Source organism: Anopheles cruzii, chromosome 3 (assembly GCF_943734635.1).
Source record: "Anopheles cruzii chromosome 3, idAnoCruzAS_RS32_06, whole genome shotgun sequence".
NCBI classification, from domain to species: domain Eukaryota; kingdom Metazoa; phylum Arthropoda; class Insecta; order Diptera; family Culicidae; genus Anopheles; species Anopheles cruzii.
This window is the reverse complement of record NC_069145.1, coordinates 11,906,525-11,930,244: the sequence shown is the minus strand read 5'-3', so window position 1 is coordinate 11,930,244 and position 23,720 is coordinate 11,906,525. Positions and strand designations below refer to the sequence as shown.

Sequence of the window (23,720 nt, the reverse complement as noted above, 5' to 3'; positions counted from 1 at the left end):
AACCACCTGCGGGAAAAGATGCGCGATTTGAGGGCGCGCCATTTTCCGTGGTGTGGTAATCATAATAAATCGGAGACAAACCGAAACATTCCGAGCCGGGGGCGCGCGCGAAAAGTGTGATGATAATTTATAATTGCGAAGGACTTAACCTTAAAACTCGGTCCCCGGTCCCGCGGCATATTAATTACACGGGTGGGCCGCAGCCCATTGTCGAGTGATAAGCCCCTGCGAGATAATCAATCCACCAAATCCATAAGGACCGCGTCGCTCTCGATACTGCATTAGCATCAGAGAGACCGATATTGATTAGAATCGATTGATGAATTGGTTAATTCATAAGTCTTGCTCATGTTAAGACATATTTACTCCGGAGGAGGCTCTCAACATCGTCCGCGTCCGTTGTCGTCGGTTGCGTTGGATGAATTATGCATCAATCCTTCTCCTCCGCCGAGCGTAAACTAATTTTCCATCTTTCTTTGGCCCCCGTCCCCGGTTTGGGGTCTGGGTTCACCGATTTTCGCCCCCGTGCATCCGGTTTCGGATGAAGAAGGGGTTCTTGTTTTGAATTTCCTCACTGAGAAATAAATTTCCCTACACCAGGACGGAGCCGTGGGCGGTGGGGGCCCTTCTCGGGTGGGCACGTACGCACGCCTGACCGTTTGAATAATCGCCTAAGCAATCGCTTTCGTCGTTGCAATGGCGCGCGCGATGCTACCCCCGAGAGAGCATAATCCAGTGTAATACATTATTCACGACCATGCCACCATTGTGTGTGTGTGTGTGCGGTGCAGAGTGCGTCCAATCAGTCTCCGGAGTGGTGGTGGGACATCGTCGTCGTCATCGTCAGCTTCGCTGAGTTCTCGTCTGTCTCGTCGTCGGTATAGGCCCGGGTGTCAGACTGATTTTCAAGATGCATCCTCCTCTGTGCGGGCACGGAACTGCAACGTGGGGCTGGGTTGAACATAAAACATTCCCCCCGTCGCCCTGCAACAGCAGGAGCACCCGTCGGAAGCGGAAACATTTGTGCGGCCCCTTGGCCGCCGGCTCGGTAGGGCCCCCTGACTAGGCTCCGGTTCCAGTCCGGTCTTTAATGGATTGCAGGCGCATAGTTTTGCGCCTTGTACTGTATGATTGCCCCTGCTGCACGTCCTTGCTGGCCAGCGTGTGCGTGTGTGTGCGGTGCGTCCAGTAAGTGCCGTGATGGTCTCGGAGAACATTAATAATACCATGGCGCTCGCTCGCTTCAAATAGGCCCCCGCCCGGGGTCAGTGTATCCTTGATTATTGATTTCTGGCACAACGATGATCCGACGTTCCATCCTGACAGGGACCGGCTTTCGATCAACGCCTGCGATGTGCAATGGTCAGGATCTTGGGAATGGAACGGAGATGGGGTGCTGTGAGTCCTTGTTGTTTGTCCATTTTTGTGCCTCTCTGATCCTGCGACGGCACATCGGGGAGCACAGGAGGACGATGCAATCAACAGCCATCACCATCATCATCATCATCGTCGTCGGTGTAGGGCTCAATTATTAGGAATATTTTGTTGGGCAAGGGATGCGTGTGCGTGTAAATTCATTGCCACGACGACGGACCCCGACGACACGATGGACACCCTTGCATATTAATATTTATCATTGCACTTAGGATGTGGAAGTGTCATAATCAACAATTTATCTACGGCTACTTTTCGCCACCATTGGGTAGGTCGGTCGGTCGATGGGGCGAAGTGTCCCGTGTGAGGCTTTTCCAGTTGTGGCGAAGGCGAAGAAAATCCCGCATTACTCCCAGGGTCGAATTGTAAATGGAAAGAATATGATAACAACCATGGCGGCGATATTCCCTTGGCACACGGCCCATTGTTGGCTGCGTGAAAAATGATTTTCCATCACACCCTTCTAATCGTGTGCCGAATCGTTTTCCCCGGCCGAACCGAGGCGATGGTTGATAAATCCGTTTTCGGTTCCCAACTCATTCTCATCAGCCAGCCAACTCGGTCAGGCGCCCTCCATCAGTCAACTGTCAGGGTCTTGTTGAATTCACCGTTGAATGTTTGGATTATGCGGAACAGGACAGGAGATGTTGTTTTCGGACAATTCCCGGAGTCCCTGGTCCTGCTAATGGTGGCTGCTAATAAATGGACGGACAGCTGTTACTATTTGGTGCCAGCCACCCAATCAATAATCCAATCGTTTTTCCCATCATCATTAGGCCAATTTTTATATTTATCCCAGCTTGTGGCCACTTGAACGCTGGGCAACGTGTTAATAGTTTTAGCACATCCTTTTTGGCGAAAGCCACACACTCCGACGAGCACTACTGGACACAGTTCTGCCGCGCGTGGTGGTAGTGTGGTAATTATTTCAACAACAACTTCATCATAATCCACTGCCACCGACTCCAACCCGTCCCCAACGGTAAACACGTGAGAGGTCGCTCCGTCCGTTTGTGGGCCGCCGCTACCACCTAATGATGGCGGCCGATGTGTGTTGACCATCAACTTCTAGTGTTTGTGTTGCGCTGCCGTATCTATTTGCGTAACGCGTGTGTGAGGCTCCAATTCTCGCGCACGGACGGAGTTCCCACTGCTGTGTATTGTAACACTGTCTTACACGAGCAACATAATGTTGTGCCGTGTGTTGTGGGGTGCGCCATATCTACAGACCGCTCCAAAAAGTGGTCACTCGCAGGTCGCCGCACACTAGTTTCTGCAATTAGTTACACATCCATTCATCAGACAGACCCGTGCTCTGCAGTGTCGGACCCATTTGTCGGACCATTTGTTGCACCGTGCACCGCTGCCACCGCCACAGCAGCCGGTTGCTGCTCCGGTCCGTGTGACGTGCGTTTATCGTGGGTCACCTGGCGCCTCCATCGCTGACGGGGTGGCTGGTGTCGAAGCGATTAAGGGCGCAGTGCCGAGGCACTGCGGGACACTGAGGAGGAGGAAATCATAATGGCGGCGCGGCCATATGAAAAGCCAAACGTGATTAGCTTCCGAGCGATGAGCTCTCCGATTACCGGTGACGTCGCTCGAATAAATTAAACAACAATCAAACGGCTGCTGCTGCTTCGGCGGGCGGTGAAGTGTAGATTTTCAATTCCTCACCCGGGCGAGGATGTACTTTTCACCTCACAACGGGGCGGCGGCCCCTACAGGTATTTCGTGCAGGGCGAGTGGGGATCCTGAACCACAACAACAAGCAGCGCGCAGTCTGCTGAAGAGACTGCAGAACACGGCCACGGGGCGCGCCCGAGAGAGAGAGAGCGAGAGTGTCGTATTTCGAGTCCTTTTCAAATTACACTCCACCCGTGCGTGTGTGTGCGTGTTTGGGTCTCGGGTTTGGGGTTTCACCCGACATATCCCCCCGAATGCCAGTGCCCGTGCTGCGGTTTCAGCATAAATAAGTAGAGAGCGACAGGCGGGCGGGGGGCCAGCGTGTCCTCGGAGCCCATCCCGTGATGTCCAGCGTTCCTTTCCGATCCTTTCTTCGGCCCGATGAAATATGAACCCGAACACCGTGGTGCGGCGGTGCTGTGCGCATCCTTCACCCCATCATCAGCATCAGCGCAGCGTCATCGTCATCGTGTTGTCGCACTCTCTCCCGGTCGGGGGGCGGCGGACGGGGGGTGGTTGTTATCGTCTGCCCGCTGAGTCCGTCCAGCCGACGACGACGACGACGACAAACTGTATTTAACAAAACCAAACTCTGACCGAGTTGTAAATTCTGGCTGGCCTCGTCTGCGTCGTCGTCGTCGTCGTCGTCGGGTGCAGCTGCAACTGCACCGGGCTATTTATTGCGTGCCGTGGCACCACCAGCATAATGTGTCGTAGGTGCGCAGTGTGTGTGGGGATGCAAAATGACCTCCCCGAAACACGAAGAGGACAGAAAGAGAGAGCGAGGTGGTGGCTTGTGCAAACATCGAGAGTAGATTATAAATGTAAATTAGAAGAAGAATGCATTCCGCTGCGATGCTCACTCTCTATGCTGCTGCTGCTGCTGCTGCTGTCGGCGTCCTTCGCCCTATGCACCGGGCCGGGCACAGGGCCGGACGGAAACACGTCCGGCCGTCCTGCACCATTTTCCCATGGCGCGGTCACTCGGACATTCGGTTTCCCGTGCCGTGCTTTAAGGCGGCTCGTTTCGGTTGTTTTCTGCCATTATTCACCCAACCCACCACCACCACCCCATGTGTGTGTGTGTGTGTGTGTGTGTGTGAGGGTGAACCTATCATTCTCAATTTTATTTAAACAAGGCACACCGACGACGACCAACGACGACCGAGCGTGTGCCTCTCTCGCAGATGGTTGTTACGAACGCCCTACAGCAGAGCCCCAGGAAGAGGATGTGCACGCAGTGACGTCCTGATGCACTTCGTGACGATGGTCCTTGGATCCTTGGGACACACTCGGCTGGGGTTGTTTAATATTTATCCCGCGCACGGGAACGCGCGCTCGGCACGGCTGCACTCATTGATATTCCGTTTCGGTTGTGTCACGGCGTTCCGTTTCGGGGCCAAATATATTTAATTTAGCCCCGGGACCCCGCCAGAGTGTGGGGTCCGAACGTTAATTGTACGAAAGCTTGCACCCGGACCCCCGCCGGTCTGACGGGGGGATTATATCTACAAGGCCTAGCTAGCTTCTGCAGTGTGGAAGTGTCGCGTTTCTTGATGCTTCTAATGATTTGACACATACCCACGATGATTATGGCCACGACGGAGGTGGCTCCGACACTCGGCCAGCTCGTCTGGTGCATCTGTGGCCCTGCGGATAAGAGTCCGCGATATGCAACTGCACGCGCGCGTGGTGATGCACCTGTTTTTTCAGCGTCCTAGTCACTTCGTCCGGTATGGCAATCCGCGATGAAGTGCAGCCATGCCCGGCATGATGCCCGTTTTTTGTGCCATCCGAAAACCCGTCTGAATAGGAACCGGGTGCTAGGAGGTCGGCACGACAACTGGCGTGGCGCGCTGACACAAACATGTTGCTCATCATTTTTATGCTCTCGCTTCTTTCTGCGCGCTGCTGCTGCGTCTATTGCGACTGTGTTTATTTGGAACGCATTATGCTTGCAGAACTGCGCAAACATTGTGCACTGTGTGTGTGTGTGTGTGTGCCACTGGGGCCATACGTTCCACTTTTAATAGATGCAAACCCTGGCACCGGCAGATAACATGGGCTCCAACGAGGTGCATCGGCGAAATGCAGCAAAATACAAATGAAAAATCAACAGCACGCTTGAAGTTGGCCACGTTTTTTACTCTACCCGTGGCTGTCCCGTGGCGCTGCAACATTCCTCGTGAGATGGGCTGCGATAGTCTATCGGGGGTCCCGGCCTGGCGCGTGTCCTCGGAAAATGTGGTGCAATATTTGGCGAGCACGGGTTTCAAATTACCGAACACTCTATGTGATGTCCGGCCCGGGAACACTGTGTCCTGTCAAAGGACGAAAGGACCTTCAGATTGCTGCGTACGGCATGCGGAGCTGGGCTTTTTTTACTTCCTCATCCGGGGACTTCGTACGGATGCCATTACTAGTGTGGAGCACACAATGTACTACGGGCGTGTGTTGCAAATGTTGTTGGACAGCAGGCGGCCAAGTCACGGTACGAGGCGAGAGAGGTCAGAACACAGAGGGGGGTCTTTTTATTACGGATTCAACAGCATTTAAAATGGAATATCTAATCCGTACACAAACGAACATCGTGTCCGGCACACGGACTACAACTCGGAGCTCTCTCGGCAGCAGCAATCGAATATTAGATTCGAATGGAGCTCTCGGTTGCTCGGCTTCGGAGGCAACGTAAGTTTGTTCGACAAATTGCCGTTGTTCATTCAGACACACACAAGCACGTAGATCCTGGCGGCTACATTTCCCCGGAACTAACACACTGCATCATCGACCGGGTCTCAGTACGCATCTCGGGAATTGTTTAATTCTTGATGCACCAACGACTTTACACCGCCGCCGCCGCAGCTCTTCATCCGGTCACTTTATCATAAAGCATCATAATTCTTCAACACACACACGTACACCGGCCACCGGCCACTAGCTCAGCCCAGCATCAGCTCCAAGATGGGCGCCGCTGGGCAGACCTTACCGGAACTGCATTCATCTCTCCGTGGTGGGCTCTCTCCGGTCTGGGTCTGGGTCTGGCTGCATTAATATGAAATTGGCCTCATCCGCTGGCTCTGTGGCCAACCGGCCAACGTGGAGGCGGATGGGTTCGCCTATTTATGAATATGCAAATTAATAATAAATATTGCATGTTTGTTTAGAAAACGTAGTTGTTGTTGGTCGACAGCGGAGCCCGGCTTCGGTTTCTCCGAACCAACGGCGGCCAGAGCCAACCATCTGATGGTTTCTCAGGGGACCTTAGGGCTACAATCACCGCTGACCCCCCTGGGGCGGGATGGCTGACTGACTGCGACGGTGGATTGAAGGTAACTCTAGCCTCAAGCCGTGGCGCCGACTCTGTAACGAGCCGATTAAAGCCCAAATAGCGTTTGCTGGGGCGATAAAAAGAAGAACGAATGTTCTTCTAAATGATTTAATCGCAATCATTATCGAGATGGCCACGCACACACACACACACACAGTTGTGTGCCATTCCAAGTGTGAAAACTATTGTTCGGCCAATCGGCCAATGCTTCTTCTAGACACCATCACCACCGTGTCTGTCCGTATTCCCGACGCCATGAAAACACCCCCAGCAGCAGTGCCACGTCCGGAGCTTAACTTTCGTAAATGACTCATCCAAAAGCCATGCTCCTCCCCCCCGGGGGTGCGTGCCCTCCCGGACCCCAGTTCCGGTCCGTTGCCTGATTGTGCGGCGCTCATCGGCCGGGTGATGAGACGCTCGGCGGGTTTTCTTCACTCAATCTTCCGCTCCGGCGGAGCTGGGGCCGTGTTTTCGGGGGAAATTCCTAATTTTCGCCGACGCACCTAATAGACACTGCTGGGTTGGGCTGGCCTAGGCTGAGCTGTGAGCCTTCCTTAGCCGGGCCCTACGGGTTTCACTTTCATCGACTCGAACGGGATGGAAAAAGTTAAGATTTAATTACACGGCGCTATCGGTGGGAAGGGTTACCCTACGTCGGATCGTCTCGCCCCCTGTCGGTCGCGTGTCTTGCGTCCGTCGATACTAATCTTCGATCCTCGTCTCGTCGCGAGCTCTCTTGGGTGCGTCTTGGGGCGTAAATTACCGGCAAAATGGCTTCGACGAGAAAATGAGCTCAGCTTCTCTTCTGTTGTGTGATGGTCCAGAATCTCCGCAACGGCACGGTGGACCTGGGCGCGCATCCTGTCCGATGCGTTTCTTCATTAAATTCAGCACCCGGGTGGTGAAGTGTGGGCTAATTAACTGGCTCTGCCGATGCTCTCCGACGCTTGTAGGGATTCGACGCTGTCTCCTGGAGATGCTTTCCTCAAGCGGATTGAGCGTAATTTGGGTTCGATTTTATTGCCTTTAATTATGTGCCTACGATAAGGACGGCACCCCAGCGCGTGTACTGTGCATGAATATTCAGATTCTAATAAATGCACCGCAACGTACGCCACGGCCCTATCTGAGATGTTGCGCAATTACCTTTCGCATTCTTTGCCCTAATCTTGGCTATCGCCAGTTCATACTTCGGCCGGCAGTCTGCGCGGCCAACCGAGAAGCCAACCTTTGCAGCGCCCACACCGACATCATCTTCCATTCGGCGGGAGGGCGTCGTCCGTGTGTTTATCAGCCTGATCGAAACATTGTTTACATGTTTAGCTATTTAATTGTATGCAAATCAACCCCTAAATTATGCTGCCGTCGCGTCGCGCGGACAATGCAACTTGCGCGCGCTGTTGGGACGGAACGGATTGACGGCTACTCGTGTCGTCGTGGCTGCAGTTGGCGCTGTCAAACTTCCGCGGGTCCGTTGCACTTTCGACTGTGAGCCGTGCCGACCGCCCGGGACAGCGCCGTATGCTGCGCGCATTTTATTTATTCATAAACCCCGCGGTACTCTGCGCTGCAGCAACAACTGCATCCCCAGATCCAGCTCCGCGACGGTGATGCGAACGGTGGCCCTCTAAGATAATCTGACCAAATGATCATCATCATCATAATAATGATTACAGGGCCCAGGGCCCACCCCGTTGATGGCCGGCCGCAGCTGCGCACTCGCCACGCCATCGGGAATGTTCCGCAAAAGCGAACCCGTGACGACGCCAATCAGCCCAGCGCGTCCGGAAGTTGATCTGGCTGACTGAGCTAGCATTTTTTTTTTGGGGGGCTCCCGGAATCCTTCCGGGAGCCCACGGAACCACGGCCGGACCTTATTTCGCCCTTCTGGGGCCCTAATTATTGATATAGTCTCTAATTATTAATGCTATTGTTATGCGCGCGGAACGACACACGACCCCCGGACGGATGCTTTGCGCGCCGCTCCTCTCGTATCTTAAGCGATTCACGGAGGGTCCAGTCCCCCATTCTTGATTGGGTGTCGGTCCGGCGGCAGGGAAGAATAAGCCACCGTCAGCATTAAACAGGGTCCAATCAGCCCGAAACGATTTAATCGATATCGCAAATAATTCGTACGCCCGTTGCTTACATATGAGCCGGGGCCAGGGATTAGACGGTTCTAATGGTTCCGGTGTGAAAATGAAACCGTCACACACAGGCCACAGGCTCGCACACACACACACACACACCGGACCGGTCCGTTACCGTTTTCCGCGGTCGGCTTCGCAGATCAAAGTTGTAGCCGACGGCCGACGAGAGCGATTTCTGGGTCGTGTCGAATCGTGCGCCGTTGTTGGTTTTTCTCCGTCGGAAAAACGCGGTACACGAGGCTACACTCCTCAAAACCGGGCACTTCCGACCGATCCGAGGCCGAGGGAAATAATTATGAATAATGATGATGGCGCGCGGCAGAAGCACTCTGTTATCGTTCGCAAATCGCGTGACCTGGCCAGTGTTTGGGGGGCGCAACACCGCCATCCATTCCTCGCCGTATCTTGATAGACTTTTCGTCTATGCGTCTAACGCGGGGCACTCGACAGCAGCAAAGGAGGAAGCATAATCGAATGGATAGTCCGATCGGAACGCGGGTCCCTCTATCGCGCGGAACTGAACTGAACGGGCACCACCCGAGGGTCCGGGGCCCGGGGACGATTATTCTCGATTCGTTCCGGATTTTTTCGTGTTGTCGCGTCTCGCGGGGGGATTTCGATTTTTATTTCCATTTTGGCTCTGATTTTTCGTTTATGACTCTCTCTCTCTCTTCGCATCTCTTCATCACATCATCGCCCGGTCTTGTGCCCGTTTCCCGCCCGCACACACACACACACACTTCTCACGGTGCGGGGCGACGACAATCTTTCTCGCGGCCTGAATAAAATTAATGAGGGATTAAGCTATGACTTCATTAATCAAATTGAATATCGAGCATTGATTATCACCCAGTGGAGGGGCGCGGGCCTGGGCCGGGTCGGTCGCACGGAGCGGCGTTTCGGGTGACTGGGTGATTTATAGGCAGCAGGATAGGCCTTCTTCTCGCGCGTGTCTTCATTTGCCTCAAATTTTGGTTCACTATCTGTCTGTCTGTCTGTCCGTCCATCGTTCGTCGTCGTCGTCCGGGGCTGGTATCGAATTGAATGGATATGGATTTTTTTATTTTCTCGAAGCCATCCTGGAGAGCCATCTTCTCCGGCCCACGACGACGACTAATCAGAAACATTTAAGCGCTGCAACATTAGAACATTATGATCCTATTAGTCAGCCGATCGATTCGGCGGCCGATTTGAGGCTCCGATGGTGCGCGCGGAACCATCTTATTACGATTGACAGATTCGTTCACTTCGCTTCCTTGTGCTCTGGCCGTTCCTCTAGAGTCGGTTCCGCCAATCACTTTCCAATTGTTTTTGGGGGGCCGCAATGAGACAAGACGGATCGTAATTTATTTGGCGCGCCATAATCTTCGTGCTCGTTAGAATCTCCCGAATCAATCTTCAATCTACTAAATGGCCCGCACGTCAAATCGGTGTCGGTGTTTGAATTTGTCGGTTTTGGGACCCCAACGATGATATTCCATCACTCACGCCCCGCGAATCGTCGTCCGGAAACCGCGTTTTCTGTTTTCTCCAAATCCAAATCCAAATCTTCTCGTGTGGCCCAGATTGTGCCAAACGGTTATGTTTACACACGGTCGGCCTCGGAGCACGGCGGCTCATAAAAGTGGCCGTCGATGCTCAGAATGGTACCGTACCGTTTGAGGCCTCGACACCGCCACGTCACGTCAGCAAATCGGTGGTGGCCTCCAATCGCGCGGACACCCATCGTCGTCGGTGAGGTTCGAAAAAATCAACAACAATTCACTCGGAGTGTGTGTGTGGCACTGGGAAGGATGGGTTCGCTGTACATCGGCCGCGGTGTTGCAGTACGTCTTACGACCGGCCGGCCGACCGGGTGTTTATGGCTCGGGAAAGAAGTCACTCCACCACCACACCACGGCTGGCCATCCGCCCGCTGGGGGGTGGCTAATTGACATGCACTGCCGTGTGTTATTCTAGCGTTTTTACGAGTGAAGTTCCCATTTTACGATTAATAAATCAACCGATAAGCCGACAAGCGACGAAGAATGAAATTTCCTGTGGAATTATTCATAACAACGACAACGACGACGTGGGGTTTGGGTGGACCCATCTTCCCATTGGGCCGTCGTTGCAGTCGCGTTTGGTTGTTGTGACTAAGAGCCGTTTCTAATGCACTGAGGACAACTGGTCGCCAAAACGCCGCCATTCTTCTTCCGGTGATGGAGCGGACGAGTCGTTATGTGATGATGATCTTATCTAGGACAGTGTCATAACACACCGAACGGTTTACTTCTTTCATGCAGGGGAGGGATCCACTGCCAATCCACTTCCTGGCGTGTGACGGGAAAGCATAATTAATTAATTCATTCAGCAGCCAGCACCGACCGACGGAGATGGCCCCACGGAAACACTAAAAGCCCCCAAAGCAGCATTTATTTGCATTTTACCCAGCGCGACAAGGGTACGGGCGAAAGCAGTACCATTGACCTGCATTTCAATAACCCAATATGGGCTGGCGATCGTTAATGGGAATCGGATCAGAATGAAGCATAAACATAATTTGCTTTCTGCAAAAAAAAAGGGATCACTTTTACATGTGTACGTTGTTGGCCATTACAGTCGCCAAGAGTGCGTGAAATGCGTATGCAGTTGCAGCTCGTAAGAGCCAACTACTCTGCGCCAACGACTGCGCCTCCCGGACTTTTCGGACCCGGTGCATGCTCCTTAATTATGCTCGCGCAAAGCTGCACAAGAGAAGCCGTCAAGCATGCGAGTGGCGCAGTGCACCGGCGGATGGTGGTGTAAGTGCCCCCGGAATCGCACACACACACGGACGGAACTTTGGATAAATTTCCAGATGAAATTGAGTTGTACGGCGGTAATTACGAAAGCCATTAGCAGCAGAACGCCGAGACGTGTTCCGGACAGCGAATGAGCGGACTTTGGCGTGCGCAGTTTATGTCGAGGCCTACACGTAATTCGATCAATGCTCTCCCCCCCGTCGATAGCTTAACTGGCCTCCCAGCCAGCCAGCCAGCCCAGTCAGCCAGTCGGCCGGCGTTTGATTACAAAACTTAGCCCCACCACGAGAGAGACGTTGGTAAAACGGCGTCTTTTTTGCGTGGACTAGTTTCGGGTCGCGGCGTGGTGGGCGAAATCGCGACTAGCATCGGTGGCAATTGGTTGGTGTAATTTATGGCCGCGAAAGAAAAAAACTTTCTCTAACCCGGAGTCCCAGTTCCTTCTCCACGCGCCTTAATTTACCGATCCTCCGAATGGATGAAAGGTTCTTTCATCGATAAATGGCAGTACGTGCAAAGTTTTAATACCTTTTTCGCTCTGTGACCGCCGGCCGTGGATGTGTTGTCGGACGTGTGTGTGTGTGTGTGCAGCATCGAGCCTGGGGTCGGAACACGGAAGAAGAGGACCGTTAGGCAGACGAGCGCGGAATCTATCAGGTTCGACATCTATCTTCCGAAGGGCCCAATCTTTTACCCTCTTATCGGTTGCCGTCAATCTTTAAACACACAGCCCACAGTTCCTTTTAAAGCCATCCCTTTTTCGGGGTTACTGATTGCTTTTTCGTCCGACTTCACTTAATATATTTTTTTTCCTGGACTCTTTTGACTTCGTGGAATGTTTTCTTTGATCTTTGCTTGCCGTCTCGCTTTCGCTGCCGTTTTTAGACTCAGGGCAAGTAAACATGCAATAAACAGCTCTACGAGTGAGAGAGAGAGAGCTCGCTTCCAGAGTGTTGACATTTGGGCCCCTCTTAAATTACCTTCTGCCGTGAGTCGTTTTGAGCAATGAAAAGATAACGTTTTTAAGGGCTGGCAAATTAATCGAACAAAAATCCGTAAATGTAACAGTTTACCCAACCTGCCGTCCTGCCGTTCTTCCCTCAAGCTTCTCTCGTGTGTTGGTTTTCGCAACGCACAAGAAAACACTGCCGCCGAACGTGACCGGTCTCGAAAGAAAGCTGTCTCGAGATAGCAGAGAATCTTGATGTTGACACATTGCTCAAAACCCATTCTCGGCCTCAGACAAGGAAGGCACTTTGGCCAATAGTCTATCGCAATCTGGAACGGGAACCCTACCGTTGTTAAGATATGGCCAACGGGGTAGAAACATCCATGTCGGTCGGAGTAGAGAAAATAAACAATGCTGCATCCTGGAATCTTATCGGCCAGAGCTTTCGCTATCCTCTCGGGGATCGATGGAGTGACATGTAAATGTCTCTCCGTACGGCGCCGGTTAGTGTGAGAATTCCCTTAGAATCTTGACCGGTGGAGCTATCGCTGATGCGGCTGGGTGCGCTTTCTGGTCCTTCTCAGCAAGATGCGAAGATGTATTTTTCTGAGCCAAAGCTGCCTTCGGAAGCACTCGCCCACATGTTGGCTGGCTGGCCGGTGGCTGGGGTTTTCTAATATAAGCAAGACGCGCGCGACGGCCCTATCTGACGAACGGATTTTATTGTTTCTGTCCGCTCAACCAGAGCCAGTATTTGTTAGCCCTCCTGATATAGGCAGCGGGCTGTGCGCCGTTCGTTTACCATCATCCATCGGGGGTCTGGTCTCTGGTCTGTGTCGTTGTCCACCCGGACCAGCAGCAGCAGCAGCAGCAGGAGCAGTGTTTCTCAAGATAAACAAAACTTCGTGAAGATAAATGGAGATGCATGCGGCCGGCTCAGGCGTGTGGCCGCTTCTTAGAAGGAGGGCCTCCGGTTCGTTGCAGGGAGTCGTAAAACTCTAAAGGTCGTTTAGTCGGATCCTCCAAACCGGGAGAAAATTCGTCACCGCGTGGAGTGTGGGCAATCCACCATCTTCTCTGCAGCTCCGGAATCGCCATCGAGCCATCTTCTCAGCCGTGTCGAGGCCGGCCACGAGGAGGCGCAGCGTATCTGTTTCAATTTTATTATCCACCGGTTTTAAAGATGAGCAAAGATGATGGCGCACGACGGCCGACGACAAGAACCGGTGGCCCGTCTTCGTATCCCGCCTGTCACATCGTGCCTGCGTTTTGAATCCTTTTCATGCCCGGTCTTGTCATATTGACGGCCCCCGACAGGCACAGAGAGAGAGAGAAAGAGAGGCAGACAGTGTGCCATTTCGTCGGTGATGTCGCTGCGTGCGCTATGAAATGGACACTGTCCCCGAACGTCCGAGATAGAAAGATAGGACCGTTGAAGGCCCATGCCCAAGACACGCACCGTCTTCCGGAGCCTAAGTCCTGTGACGGCAAAGACGGCTTATATCGTTCGAAACCTTGCCCATCTATCTGGCCGACTTTTTCTTTTCCCTGTTCCCTATTGTGTCACTTCTCGGCCGCCCTCGAGCGCTTGTCAACTTTCGGCTGAGGCTCATAATGCCACCGGACGGTCGGTACACGAGTACTTCTCCGTGAAGGTCCCAGTCCCCTAAGCCCTAGCCCAGTCCATCAGTAAGACGCTCGGTCATTGACTCGGCCGGGGTTGTGGAAAAAGACACTCATCCGGGTTATGCAACGGAACAATGTGCAACCGTGTTCCGTGCCGTAGCAGCAGCAGCGGCTCGGTTTCTTCATAATCCTGCTTAACATAGGACACACAAAGTGGAGCCAGCAGCTACCGGGCCAAGAGAGAGGCCCACCCCGCCTAGTGGTGGGCCAGAGAAGAATGGGCCCTTTCGGGCCATTTTTCTAGCCCTGCCGCCCTATTTGCTGTTGGGATTTTGTGGATAAGCTTGAAGAATGCCAAGAAACACCACCACCACCACGACTGTCGGGTGTCTGCTTAAAAATACATGCCCTGCCGCCGCATGGTGGCTTTGGCCACACATTATTGTCGTCGTCCTGCCGAAATTGTAACACACTGTCAGAGAGAGAGGACATTGTTGAGGAAAGATGATACACACCGGGCCGCCAAAGGGAACGGCGGTGGGTTCCGGCGGTATTAGGATGCACTTAACGCCAGTCAAGTTGGCAATCAGAGGCTCATGGGGAAGAAGCGAACTTTGCAGACACTGTGGCGTCTGTGGCGCAACTTTTGCATCTCGAGGGCCAAGACACTGCGATGCCGGGGCGTCTGCAAGTTTTGCTCCGCAAGGAATGAAGAACACCGCCGCAACAACACACGCAAACAAGACATGTCGCCGTCACCTTCAACTTAAAAACCTAGAGCCTACCTAAAACTACAGCTATACAGGGTGGTCAATCTATCAACATCTTAATTTTCGAAGGTATAATAGGCCGATGGTGCCGCCAGACCAAAATCCTCAACAGTTACTCGTTGTGGGTGTATTGGCTTCTCTTGCACGACCTATGGATTTTCCGAGCCCCAAATACGACAATTCTGCTTTTGGCGTCCCATTTCGTAAATGTCAACGCTTTTACTAAATTTCCAGAATGAACTTTGACGTTTTAAAATGGCTTAAACTAATCGTTTGTTAAAAATTCAAACACTTGATGGATCACCCTATTCAGATATTTACTAAGACTCTCCAAGATCCTCTATAAGACTATGGCACTCCAAAACAATCCACAAAACCTGTACGGGAAATGGAATGTCCCAGTTATCGGGTTGTTAAACCGGATTGTCCGATTGAACCGCGCGTCAATCGTGGTCAACCGGACAGAAAGCGATTATAATGGAAACTATCTGCGATCTGCGATCTCTAGTGTGACACTGACGTTTAATTTATATGATCTCTCAACCCTGCCATATTCGCCCAGATTGACTGCTGTGATATCGCGACCTCTCGGGGCGACATGCCGCAGCAGCAGGCAATGGAGCAAATCCGAGATCTGTCATGTCCGAGGCCTTCGGATAGCGGCTCAGCTCTTTCGCCTACGCCACTCGGACAGAAACTGAACACCCTGGTCTGGACTTCCATTTCCCAAGTCTTCATTTCGGTTGGCGATATCCCGGGGGCAACTTTTTCGCCAACTCCGGGTGTGTTCCGGTGGCTCCTAAAAACCTGATCGATCGGCCTCGGGTCCCGGGTCCAGGGTCCCGTGTCCCGGGTGGCTCTGTCAAAGGCTACCAGGGATTTATTGGTTTACTTTGGGTCGGCTGCGACGGACCTGTTTGCTGCGGAGCGTGTGTGCGGCTGTCCCTGGCAACAGCCTCCAAGGTATTAAATATGGGTCCGTTTGTGTGGCGAAAAGTTTTCCCAATCCCTGACCCACCGGCACCCCCCGGGCACACTCCGGTTGCTTGCTTTGGTAGAACAATTAGTATTAGTACCCTCGCCACCGCCGGCTAGGTACCGGCTCTCTCCGACTTCGAAGTGGCAGATAAGCCGCCAGGGACACTTTGTGACATGCGGACTGCAGACTGGGACCCGGCCGGCCCGGCGATGTGTGGCCGAAAATTAATGCTCCCCACAACCACACCAGCCGAGGTGGAGGGGAGAGAGTGCTCCGGGCCAAATGTCTAATCGAAAATTTGACCAAATTCATTCCCGCCTTCTCCGGAACCGGTTTTCTTCCCGGCCAAGGCCACACCGCGCGCGCGCCCGCCGGGGGACACTACTGCGGCAGCAGACTGGGGAGGCCAGTGTTGGGGAGAATTATTTACAAACCCCAATTGCACCCTGTGCGCTGCTGCAGAGCATACTTTGGCGCTGGAAGTACTCGTTTCTTTCGAAACACCAGCCGCACCACCACCACCACCACCAGGGTCGTAAATCACCCGGTCCCGGTCCCTCATTCCCGCTCGCTGTGCGCAAATTCTCTCGACAACACACACGGCCAACGGCCCCCCTCTGCTGCTGAAGCCGTCCATTTCTTGGTCAAGTTTGCCGTGGGCTTTGGGCAACTCCAACAGGCCGCGCCAATGGCTGCAGCTCGTTATAAATTATCACGTACCCATCGGGGGCCACTCTGGGCCTGGTCCTGGGCCGCAGCAGCGGGCCCTACGCGCTTGTTAGAGCCCCGACAGCGCAACACGCCAATGACCGGCGGTGGTGCTGCTGGGAGACCCTAATGGGAGCGCGCCGCTCCCCGTAGACACCTAATTCGTTTTCGGTTCGGCCAGCCATTTCGGATGGCTTCGCGCGGATATGTAACCCGGGGGGTGGTGTAGCAATGTAATGAGCAATTTGAGCGTTGACCTGGGACATTTGAAATTTATATATTTTTTGTACTCTTTGGCGGCGGCCAGTCCTAGGGCATATCAAGGGCCGAGTGTGTCCAAATGACGATTCTACGTCACGTCCGGTGCATCGAATATTGGAATAGGAATGTAATAAGTCTGTTGGACCTAAATTTGGCTAAATGCGGTTGAAACCCGGTGTAGAAATGGTTCTCAATACATTGAACGTGATTCAAAAGCTCAACATTGACTTTATTTGCCTTAAATAGTATCGAAAGGCTTCGACGCTTCCATCGATTGAACATGAATTCCTTCCAAATCGCCAACTTGTCAACAAAACATTTTATTTGAAGGCCGGACTTTTAGAGAGACAATTCTTAATGCTTAATGCTTAATGTTATTAAATCAACTTCCTCGAGATCATTTCGTGATCATTTCGACACAAACTAGACCCAGATCGTTCCGCAACCAACGTATTCCCCTGACGTAGCATCATATGACTTCTGGCTACTCGCTAAACTCAAGAGGACGCTCTGTGGACACCTTTTGAACCTTTTGAACCTCCTTTTGGCATAGAGTAGAGATTATTTTAAGAGTACTGACATAGACTTAGAAGAATAAAGAAAGATTTGTCGAGTTACAAGCGAATTCCCGATATTTTTGGCCACACTAGTACGTCACGCAAACGATAGAAACATGTGTTGATTCTAATGAACGCTTGCTGTCAGTTCTACAAACTCAACCTCCTACCCGAAAGGGCCTGTTTTTCCCAGTTTTTCCTAAAAAGACATTTGCCAAAGGGGTTTGCTGTGAAGGAGAACAAATCTCATAATCTCCCGTTCAATCTTCTTTGGGCTTTGCAGTACTCTCTCTAGTACCTCCGAGAGTGTCCTCCCGACTGGCTGGCTGCCTTTTTCACAAGACCTTTGGCCCAGAGGGGGCGAATCGCGTCCCGCGTCAAATAGCGCGCTCTAGACCCTTGACACGGACGGAACGGCGGGGGCACAGAGAGAGAGAGAGGGGGCCTCTGATCCGGCTCCACCGTTCTAAGCAAAAATAGCAGCAACAACAACGGCAAAAAAATGACCAAATATTGAAAAGAAAAAACGACGCTCTTCGCCACCGTCGCCTGTGTAAAGTGTCCTTTAGCCTGGCCTCTGCCCGGCCTCCTGCGCTAGTAGAACCATTCCATTCTTTCTCGCTCATTCTCGATGCTGCTGCCGTGTTGTGCCCTTTTTCGCTCGACCGGCCGGCCGATCCGGACCCGGAGGTCCGTCTTATCTCCATCTCATTCCGGATCACGTCGTCGTCGTCGTCGTCGTCGGTTCGCCATGTATTTTCTTTTATGCCGTGAGCTGCTGTGAGCCTTCATGCGCGCGATCGGCCCCGGGAACCCGGGTTCGTTCATTTATCCCCTGGCCACTCGAGCCCACTCGACGAACCCACTCGACGAGCCCCTCTCCGCATCATCTCCACTCTTGCCATTCGACGACTTTTCCGCGGCCCATTCACTCCGACTCTCTCTCTCGCGCCCTCGCGGCATTAGCATCGGTATGCCGTAGTCCGTGACATGCATTCACGGGGACTCGTTTGTCCTCTACCCTACCGGTTGGAGTTCCAACCATCTCCACTTCACACCGCCGGGCGTCCATCTTGGCCAATTCTGAAATGTGAATTTTTTCCTTCTCTTCGGTTGGGTCTCCTCCGCCAAGTCTCGACCTTTGTTTTGTGCCATTTTCAAAAATTTAAGGTTTTACGCTTACGCTGCGCCTTTACCCTCCGCAACCCACTCCCTCTCTCTCTGTTTTGCTTCTTCGTTTTGCTACGCCGTGTGGTGTTCCGATGCTGCCTCTCCGTCGGTCGGAAATGGTCCCACGTTGTCCCACGAAAGTTACCGTCGATTATTTATTTTGATTTGGTAATCTTTTTAATAGACTTGCGCGCACCGCTATGCTGTTTGTGTGTGTGTGTGAGTGCGGGCCAAATGGGGCAATAAATCAATCGATAGAGAAGTTGGAAAGGTTTTTGGTTTAATAAATTTATGTTATCCCAAATCACCTAACGAAGCTTACGAGATGTGTCCTCTTCTCTAACTCTGTTCTCTGTCTCCGCGATTTCTTTGCAGTGACCGAATCGCTATTTGCGGCCAGCGGCTATAACACTCCCCCGGCGGGCTCACCGTTTCTGCCCTGCTCACCGCTGGAGTTGGTGGCCAAGAACTTCCACAGCACCGGAACGGCACTCTCGTTTAGTCAAGTGAGTATATTACCCTACGCTGCCCAACAACACCCAAGTCGCCTGCCGCCTGCCGCTGAAAAGGCGTTGAAAATGGAAATCGTCGGATTTCGGCCCGGCTGGGCCGACAACATCTCCTGCCGTGCCTCTCTCGGCACACGTCAATCACGCGGACGCGCTCCGGTGCGATCTCGTGTTCTGGTTCTCGTCTCCTCCCGAAAGTCATACCGCGCGAAGATCGATTATGGTCGACGCGTGTTTTTTACCTTCTTCTTCCTCGGTTTCTTGCGTGGGACTGCTGCTGCGGCGCGTGGGGAGCGAGGGAAAGTGTCATTAATCAAAGGCCACTGGCCGCGCGGTTCTGTTTCGATCGGTTCGGAGTTTGGACAGAGTCTCGCGACGTGGTGTCGATCCGGAACCGCACACACAGCGGGCCACGTTTCCGTTCCGTGGCTGGATTTGGGTGCAGCAGCAGCAGCACCGTCGTCAAGATTATTGATGAGCTGTGGAAACATTACTTCCCCTGATAGAGAGCCACACGAAGCTGCCATGTTTGCTACGGCCTATTTGACTTCTGGCTGACGGCCGAATGGCTTGGAGCAGTGGAATAAACATGGCCGTGTTTGATAGGATTAAAAATGCACTTTCGATGCCCCGATAACAATTCTCCTTCTTCTTCTCTCCTTGTCGCGCAGGCCAATAGTAGCATTTTCGTGCAATCGCAGACGGACTTTATCAATGGCACTACTGCGGTCGCAAAGAAAACCGAAACCTGCATCGGCCGCTGGGAGCATGGCACCATAGAACCACTACAGATACAAGTAAGTACTGCCGCCGCCAACCTATGCTATCAACTTCCCCGTCGTTCTTCACCGCTTATCTTCAACTGCGCGCCACTCACACACAGGCACACGCTACTAGTTGTGCCTGTGGCTGTGTGTGGGGTGTTGTGGTTCCTCCCGATTGATACTAAGGCTGTTCAATAAGTTTTAAGCTTCGATAAGAAAAACACAATTTCATTGTAGTCTCCCTAAACATCAATACATTTGTTCCAACGAGACTCCAATTTATAAATTCCATCCCTGAAGTGAGAAACTCAAAGGGCGTCAAAATACGCTTCCACAGCTGTTATGACGTCATCATTTGTTGAAAAGCGCTTTCAACGCAAGTTATTTGAGGTCTGAAAACAGATGCAAATCGCTAGGGGCCAAATCTGGTAAATACGGCGGATGCTCCAACAATTCAAACTTTAATTCATGGATTTTTGCCATTGTCCTGATGGAAAAGGATTGTTTTCTTCTGCAAACTGGGTTTATTTTCACAAATTTTCTCCTTCGGCTGGGTAAGGTTACAAAGGATACAAAAATTAAAGGAATTTTTCGTTTTACCAGTTTGCAAGTAGTCCGCTAAAAAAAATATATTCGCGACTCAAAAAACTGATGCTAACACGTTCTTGGCCGATTTCTGAACACGAACTCATTTCTGAGCCGAAGAACCAGGCTCACATCACTCCTTAGACTTTTGGTTTGATTCAGGATCATGGTGATCATGGTGATAGACCCAATCCGTAGTGATGAGTCGACGCACAAAATCCATTGCCTATCGAGATGCCTAGGGCTTCTACTAAACCTCTTTCAGTCACTTCAGTACGATATCCTGTATTTTTCCTGCGACTTCAGATGTTGCTATTGTTTTTGGACGTCCTTGACGTGGATCGTATTCGAGGCTTGTACGACCACGTTTAAACTCAGAAACCCCTCTTTTCGATGTATTAATTGAAGGCAATGAGTCCTTATACACTTTTTACATAAATTTCCATAAATTGGTTTATAAATTTCCTTTGCTTTTAAAAATAAAAATTCCTCCAAAATACCTTCCAAAAATAAAAATTCAATCGCTGAACGATACTTGATTTTTCCATTGTAAAAAATACTGTGACACGTCGATGCTAAATGGCTTATACAAAAAGAATTAAGTGACAGATCGAACTGAAACTTCACATACGTCCATATGAAGAGTGTACCAATATAACGAAAAAACTTAGACTCGTAGCAGCGCTTTCTGTGATCGAGGCTATGAACTTTTTGAACAGCCTACTACTGTATCTGACGTCGAAGGCGTCAAAATCTATGCTCCCAATCGGTGACCGGGGACGGACGTGTATCGCTTCGGGGCTTGGTAGCAACAGCACCACACCCCAAAGCCCGGCCAAAGCCATTTGCCACCCCGCGACCCCGAGTGGCCCGGCCGGCTCACGGGCGGAAATGGCTTCGGCTCGGCAGAGGTGCGGAGTCCTTTTTCATCCCCACACACACACACACAACACACATCATCCCACATTCTGTAGTTGTGTGTTCTGCTGCATGTTTCGTAGGCTTTTTGGTTTTTAGAGGGCATCCTGAGTTCCTATTCCGCCAAAAAAATAGAGAAACGAGGGCAAATAAGAAACGAACGAACGCGCGACACCCAATAATATTGGCTTCATTTTGGGGGAAATGCGCCCGTCAGGAGGCTATTGAATGGCACTTTAAAACGGGGCCAGAGTCCGTGTGAGGGTTCGCGAAAGTGACCATTGTAGGGGGCGCCACAAAATTCCGCGCGGCTCGTCCGTTTCGCTCTGCTCCCGCCCGCGTAATGTTGTGTTGATTTTAGTGATTTGCGCTCATTCATCGCCCAACCGACCCGCTCATCATCGCTCACTCGCTCGCTGTGTGTGTGTGTGTGTTTGGCTTTGTGTGGAAGCATTAATTTATCTGCACGGCGCTGTTGTGCCCTCGGAACGATGCGCGCGCTTGTGTTTTGGGCGCTCGTCCCTCCAAAAACAAAATCAAAAAGTCGCTGGGTTGAGCAAACGCGATGCAAACACAGAGGAATCAAGGAGGTTGTCATTTGTGTGTGCCCGTTCCTTGCTCGTTCCCCCCTTTCCGTGCTCAGGTCCCGTCGTCGGACACGCTCGGAGCGCCAACGAGCAGCGGCAGCAGCAGCTTCACTATCAATTCGCCCGAAAGCGCTGCTCCTGACCGGACTTGGAGTCAGTTTGTAAGGACAAGCACGCCGCCGGACAAGGAGCGGCGGCGGCGGCGACAACAGTACTACAGTGGCGCCGACGGCGCCACAGCAGGAACCAAACCGGGCGCGGGCCACACGGTTGATGACACTCAGGCTGGCTGCTGGCGTAATAAATCAGCTTCCGTCGATCGGTTCAAGCGCGAGCTGCTGCTGCTCCGATGTCGGCCTGCCACCGAGGAGGACGTTAAGCCGGCCAGCCTGGCCGTGAGCCCAACCACCACCCAGCAGCATCACTGCAAGCCCGAGCGCAAGTTCCACACACTCCTGCTGGAAGCGATCGAGGATCGGCAGAGCAGCGCGACCCCACGCCAACCCCCGGCGGTGGTCCGGTGTGCCCCGGAGCAGCTCGAAGCGGCCCCGGCTCCGGACTTTCGAGCTGCCGAGGAGGAAGAGTACGGGCAGGAGGACCGGAAGCCCGGCGTAGCGAAGAACGTCACTCAAACGGTGACTCCGCTGCTGACCACGAGCACGTCGTCCACGTCCACTGCGGCGGCAAAGCCTAGCTCCTCAGCGCCATCTAGCGAGGCTGTCAATCATAGGCCCCGGCGTCGGTGGGCTGCCCTGCACTCGGCACACGTCGCCGCCCAGCCACCGGATCCGGCAGCCGCCGTGCTGCTGACATCCAGCTGCAGCACCCCGACGCACCCCGAACAGCGACTTCCGACCAAGAAGCGACGCTCGGTGCGAGTCGATCGAACGCCAGACGAGGCCGCCACCGGCAGTAACACTGGTCGTGACACGGACATCGGAACCGTTGCTCACGTAAGTTTCCGTTCCATTCCGCAAAGGATGAGAGATAGTTTGGCTGGCTGGTGTCGCCGAGCCTTTTGACTGCGCGGCGCGTCCATCAACACAGGCGGCAGATTGTGAGATTGTGCGCCGCCGAATGACCGGATTGTGTGACGAACGCGCGGCAGTGACTGTGTTAATCTTTCGCTCGCCCATTTCGCCCACCAGATGCTCCCAGATCACACCACCTGCCAGCGTTTTGTGTGTGCGATGTTGGAACTCAATCCTTCTTTGGGTTTGCCTAAACTGCCATAATCCACGACATTAAGGCCAATCGCGTTCTCTCCGTGCGTTGGAACTTCTTCTGGGTTTCGGCAGCGGCAGTTCGGGAAGTAGACCACATTTGGATTGGTGGTCTGCTGTTGAATGAAGGTTTTAGTCTCTTGTATTCGTAGGTGTATACCTTGAAAAACGGATTTTTTTCAAAGAAATCACATGTTTATTGCACTGAAATGAGAAACTCTATTTCATGCAAAGTATGTGCCATCGCTAGATATACATTTCTCCCATCTCTCTGATAAATCGTGGATTCCCAGTCGAAAGAATTCTTGGTCTTCAGAAGCAAACCAATATCTACTTCCTCGTAAAATGCGTGTCTTCCTCGTAAATTTCAGCCAATGCGTGTCTCATCGAACAATGAATAACAATTGGAAGGGGCCAAGTCTGCTGAAAGTTGCCTTATCGTGTATTCTGGCCCCCTTCTGATCGTTTTTCGATCAATACTTGGTTCAAATTGATCATTTGCCGTCGGCAGCTATCTTTATTAACGGTTTCGCAAGGTTTTAGGTGCTTGTGATACACCACGCCTTTCTGGTCCCACCAGCAAATCCTCTTTTGGAGTCCTCCGACGCTCTTTGTTTGTTAAGTCAAAGTCGCTATTTTTAAATTGTTTAAACAGCTTTAAGCACTGCGATCTTTCAAAAACAAGCCTCGACAACCATTTGATGCGGATCGAACATAAGTTGCAAACCAAATTTAT

The 23,720-nt window shown here is 52.3% G+C and overlaps 1 protein-coding gene across 1 annotated transcript in view; it reads left to right on the top strand.

Moving 5' to 3' along the window:
• The window catches only part of LOC128269850 (uncharacterized), a 65,860-nt gene that overhangs the window by 12,034 nt on the left and 30,106 nt on the right, over positions 1 to 23,720 (top strand). The window contains exons 2-4 of the mRNA XM_053007255.1: positions 18,774 to 18,904; positions 19,579 to 19,704; positions 21,818 to 22,714. Of these exons, the coding sequence (XP_052863215.1) occupies positions 18,774 to 18,904; positions 19,579 to 19,704; positions 21,818 to 22,714 (1,154 nt within the window). The remainder of the gene's footprint in view (positions 1 to 18,773; positions 18,905 to 19,578; positions 19,705 to 21,817; positions 22,715 to 23,720) is intronic.